Source organism: Aegilops tauschii, chromosome 2, assembly GCF_002575655.3.
Source record: "Aegilops tauschii subsp. strangulata cultivar AL8/78 chromosome 2, Aet v6.0, whole genome shotgun sequence".
Classification (NCBI taxonomy): domain Eukaryota; kingdom Viridiplantae; phylum Streptophyta; class Magnoliopsida; order Poales; family Poaceae; genus Aegilops; species Aegilops tauschii.
In genome coordinates, this window is record NC_053036.3 from 290,738,826 (window position 1) to 290,743,564 (window position 4,739).

The 4,739-nt window shown below is 44.0% G+C and overlaps 1 protein-coding gene across 1 annotated transcript; it reads right to left on the reverse strand.

Moving 5' to 3' along the window:
- Window positions 1-367: 367 nt before the first annotated feature.
- On the reverse strand, window positions 368-3,966 carry LOC141040948 (uncharacterized). The gene is made up of 7 exons (XM_073507062.1): window positions 3,612-3,966; window positions 2,812-3,141; window positions 2,397-2,478; window positions 2,263-2,314; window positions 1,703-1,813; window positions 1,071-1,612; window positions 368-371 (listed from the first exon to the last, which is right to left on the reverse strand). The coding sequence occupies exons 1-7, from the start codon at window positions 3,964-3,966 to the stop codon at window positions 368-370; spliced, it is 1,476 nt and encodes a 491-aa protein (XP_073363163.1).
- Window positions 3,967-4,739: the final 773 nt, after the last annotated feature.

Genomic DNA, 4,739 nt, shown 5'->3' on the forward strand with positions numbered 1-4,739 from the left:
TCCCGACGTGCCGACACCCTGATAGGAGCCACGCGTATCTCATCTTTGGCCACGATCGGATGGGAAAGCCTACGAGTAAAACCAAACCTCAAGTTGCCCCGTGGTGGCCCCGCAGTCTGCCCATTTTGGACCAACACTCATGAGGAGCACTGGTCCGGGTAGTTAATTAAGAGTCCTCAGGTGCTAGCCGGTCCCTATGCAAGTTTTAGTTATTGTTAGGCAAAAGGTAAAACCAAAGTTGGGCCTTGCTGGAAGAGTTTTATTCAAAGCAAACTGTCAAGGTGATGCGACCCCGTCTTCGGAGAAGAGGGAGTACAAGGGGAGGTCCGATCTTCACGGCGTAGGATCTATAAATGGATGGGGACAACTAGCTGCAAGCGCAGCCAGAAAATGGAAAATAAGAGATTATGACCCGACGAGGAGGAGGCTCACCGAATCTTGCAATCCGAACATTCGCCGATCCACAACCCGCAATACTACCCCACACAACCATGCTCAAGTCGTGGAGCACGGGATAGGTGCAAACCGCAAGGGAAACCATGAACTCTAATCCACACAACACGATCTAGTCGTGGAGCACGAATTAGGAGCAATTTCTCAAGGAATCACGATAATAAGGATAACAAGAGCTCTCCAATATTAGGAGGAGTCTATGTCTTTGGTCTTTGATAGAAATGGCAAAAGTCCCCCACGAAGGGAAGAGCTAGCCTATTTATAATCGGGACAACCCCCTGGATAGGTGCGAAAGAGAACCAGCTTTGTTTTGACTAAATGGCTTATAGACTTAATGAGGTAGCTTCTGGAATACTCTCGTTGGAGGTGGTTGGCAGCTCCCGACCAAACATTGTTCACTAGAGTCGAACAATGTTTCCTTCAGCAACAAACTCAAGTTCTGGGAACCTTTCGCAAGTTGGAATATCCAAACTCGTGCAAAACATTGTTTCGTCAAAATCGGAACAATGTTTCTTCAGCAAACAACTCATTCTTCATGAATTCCTAACTTTGTTTCTTTGCCATAAAAAATTGTTTTGCACGGACTGAAATGTGTTTGGCCTTCTTCGATATCACACCTGAGTTCAACCAACAACAAAGGAGGTGAAGGCACAACCATGGTTTGAAGGTCAAATGATATACCTAAGTTAGCGTTCACCTCATCATGTATTTGCATTGCACGGCTTCTTGTGATTGGACCATTGATGATTGGTGGTGTGGTGCCCATGGTTGGGATGTCCTCATCATCCTCCCCCTCTTGGGCAGGAGTCGTCCTCGACTCTAAAGGCCCAAAGTATGGGGAAAGATCGGAGACATTGAAGGTTGGGCTAACACCATATTCTTCTGGAAGATCGATCTTGTAAGCATTGTTGTTGATCCTTTCGAGCACCACAAATGGTCCATCATCGCGTGGCTGCAACTTGCACTTGCATTGCTCAGGAAAACGGTCCTTCCGAAGGTGTACCCATACCAAATCGCCTTGCTCGAACACCAGCTTCTTCCTGGTCTTGTTTACCCGCTTCGTATATTGTTCAGTCATTTTCTCAATGTTCTCCTTCGCCTGGGCGTGAAGTTTCTTGACGAAATCAGCACGCTTACTTGCATCAAGGCTGGTTCGTTCCTGCAGTGGCAAAGGCACAAGATCGATGGGAGCAATAGGTTTGAATCCATAAACAAGTTCAAATGGGCAAAATTTAGTGGTCGAATGTACCGCCCTGTTATACGCGAACTCCACATGAGGTAGGCACTCTTCCCACATCTTCAAATTCTTCTTGAGGACAGCTCGTAGCATCATGGACAATGTTCGATTGACAACTTCAGTCTGTCCATCAATTTGTGGGTGGCATGTCATGGAAAATAGGATCTTGGTGCCAAGTTTTCCCCACAAGGTCTTCCAAAAGTAGCTTAGAAATTTGGTGCCACGGTCTAACACAATCATGCGTGGTACTCCATGTAGCTGCACAACTTCCCTGAAAAACAGATCAGGAATGTGTGAAGCATCATCGCTCTTACGACATGGGATAAAATGTGCCATTTTGCTAAAACAATCAACTACCACAAACACCGAGTCACTCCCCCTCTTAGTCTGTGGTAAACCAAGAACAAAATCCATAGAAATATCTTCCCACGGAGTATTCAGAATAGATAGAGGAGTATATAAACCATGAGGATTCAAGCGGGACTTAGCTTTGTGACAAATCGCGCATCTCATCATGTAGCGTTCCACGTCATGTCTCATTCGCGGCCAAAAGAAGTGATCAACAAGCACACTTTCAGTTTTCTTGGCTCCAAAATGTCCCATAAGATCACTAGCGTGAGCCTCCTGCAAGAGCAATAAACAAACAGAACAATCTGGGATGCACAATTTGTTAGCTCGAAATAGAAATCCATCATGCAAGTGAAACTTCTCCCATCCCTTTCCCTTGTTGCACTTTGAAAATGGTTCAGAGAAGTATGAGTCGTCAGCATACAATTCTTTGATGCTTTCTAAACCAAGGATTTTAACATCAAGTTGGGAAAGTAAAATGTGACGCCTAGACAATGCGTCGGCAACAACGTTATCCTTCCATTTCTTGTACTTGACAATATAAGGAAAAGACTCTATGAACTCACTCCATTTTTCATGTCTACGATTTAGTTTGAGTTGGCCCTTTAGATGTTTTAAAGATTCATGGTTAGAATGTATTACAAACTCTTTTGGCCATAAGTAATGCTGCCATGTTTCCAAGGATCGAACAAGTGCATATAATTCTTTATCATAGACGGAGTAATTAAGAGTTGGACCATTAAGCTTCTCACTAAAGTAGGCAATGGGTTTACCTTCTTGCATTAGAACTCCACCAATTCCAACACCACTTGCATCACATTCAATCTCAAATGTCTTACCAAAATCAAGAAGTGAAAGCAATGGGGCTGATGTTAATCTCATCTTCAGTTCTTGGAAGGGCTTGTCTTGGGCATCACCCCATTGGAATGGAGTGTCTTTCTTCAGTAACTCATTCATGGGTGCAGCAATGGTGTTGAAATCCTTCACAAACTGGCGGTAGAAACTTGCAAGTCCGACGAAGCTACGTACTTGGCTCACATTTTGTGGAGGCATCCACTCACGAATAGCCTTGATCTTCTCTTCATCGACCTCCACACCTTTTGCTGAAACAACAAAGCCAAGAAACACAACCTTGTTGTGCAAAATGTGCACTTTTCCATGTTAGCATACAACTTTTCCTCCCACAGGACAGCAAGCACACATTTTATATGTCCAACATGATCCTCCAACGTTTTTCTATAAATCAATATGTCATCAAAGTAAACCACTACAAACTTGCCAATGAAGGATCTAAGCACATGATTCATTAATCTCATGAAAGTACTAGGTGCATTCGTTAATCCAAAAGGCATAACCAACCATTCATACAAGCCAAATTTTGTCTTAAATGCAGTTTTCCATTTGTCACCCTCTTTCATTCTTATTTGGTGGTAACCACTTCGCAAATCAATTTTGGAAAATATGGTGGAGCCACAAAGTTCATCAAGCATGTCATCGAGCCTAGGAATAGGGTGCCGATATCTCACAGTTATATTGTTAATGGATCTACAATCAGTGCACATGCGCATGGTACCATGTTTCTTTGGAACTAAAAGTATAGGAACATCACAAGGAGAAAGACTTTCCCTTAGATACCCTCTGTTAAGAAGATCTTCTACTTGCCTCTGAATTTCCTTCGTCTCCTCTGGGTTTGCTCGGTACGGTGGTCGGTTTGGTAGTGGGGCGCCTGGAACCAAGTCGATTTGGTGCTCAATGCCCCGCTTCGGTGGCAAACCAGGTGGTACCTCCGTGGGAAACACATCCTTATACTCCTGCAGAAGATCAAAAACAACACTAGGAAGAGTTGAGGGTAAATCGTTAGCAGCCAATAAAGTTTCCTTGTACATGAGTACAAAGAATGGAGTATTAGGTTCTCTCAGTTCCCGCATATCCCTTTTCCTAACCATCATAACTAATCCTTGTTTTTCCCGGGGCTTGGTCATATTTGGCTGTGGAAACACTCCCTCACTATGTTGGTGGCTCACTCGTTGTGTATGATCACTCTCTCCCTTTTTCTTTCCTTTTCTTTTCATCTCATCAAGATAGAGTTCCTTGGGTGTCATGGGTAGCCAAGTGAACTTTTCTCCTTTATGGACAAAACATAAGCGATTCGCATGCCCGCTAATTTGCACATCACGGTCATGCAACCACGGTCGTCCAAGAAGCAAGTGACAAGCGTGCATCGGCACCACATCACACTCAACATCATCTTGATATGTCCCAACTGAAATTGGTATTTGCACGCTGCTAATCACCTTAATTGCGCCACAATCATTCAATCATTGCATGCGGTATGGGTGTGGGTGACGTTTTGTTTGCAATTGAAGCTTCTCGGCCATCTCCGTGCTTGTAATATTGTTGCAGCTGCCACTATCAACAATCACTCGACATATCTTTGAGTTGATAAGGCAAAGGGTGTGGAAAAGATTATGTTGCTGCCCCTTTTGCTCCTCCACAACCTGGGCGTTAAGTGAACGACATACAACCAACGCTTCTCCATCAAGTTCCTCATGAGATAAAATAGTTCCTCCTACTTCCCAACCTTGCTCCTCTTCCACTTCATCATTGCCACCTTCAGGGTCACTTTCAGACTCCCATTCACCTCGTTCATTGATGATCATAGTTCTTTTGCTTGGGCATTCCGAAGAAATATGACCTCTTC

Coding starts and splice junctions, on each gene's coding strand:
- LOC141040948 (XM_073507062.1), bottom strand. CDS start 3,966: ATGCGGGAACTGAGAGAACCTAATACTCCATTCTTTGTACTCATGTAC. Junction 2,479..2,811: donor TGGAGTTCTAATGCAAGAAG/GTAAACCCATTG, acceptor TCCTTGGTTTAG/AAAGCATCAAAGAATTGTAT. Junction 1,613..1,702: donor AGTTCGCGTATAACAGGGCG/GTACATTCGACC, acceptor TTGCCACTGCAG/GAACGAACCAGCCTTGATGC.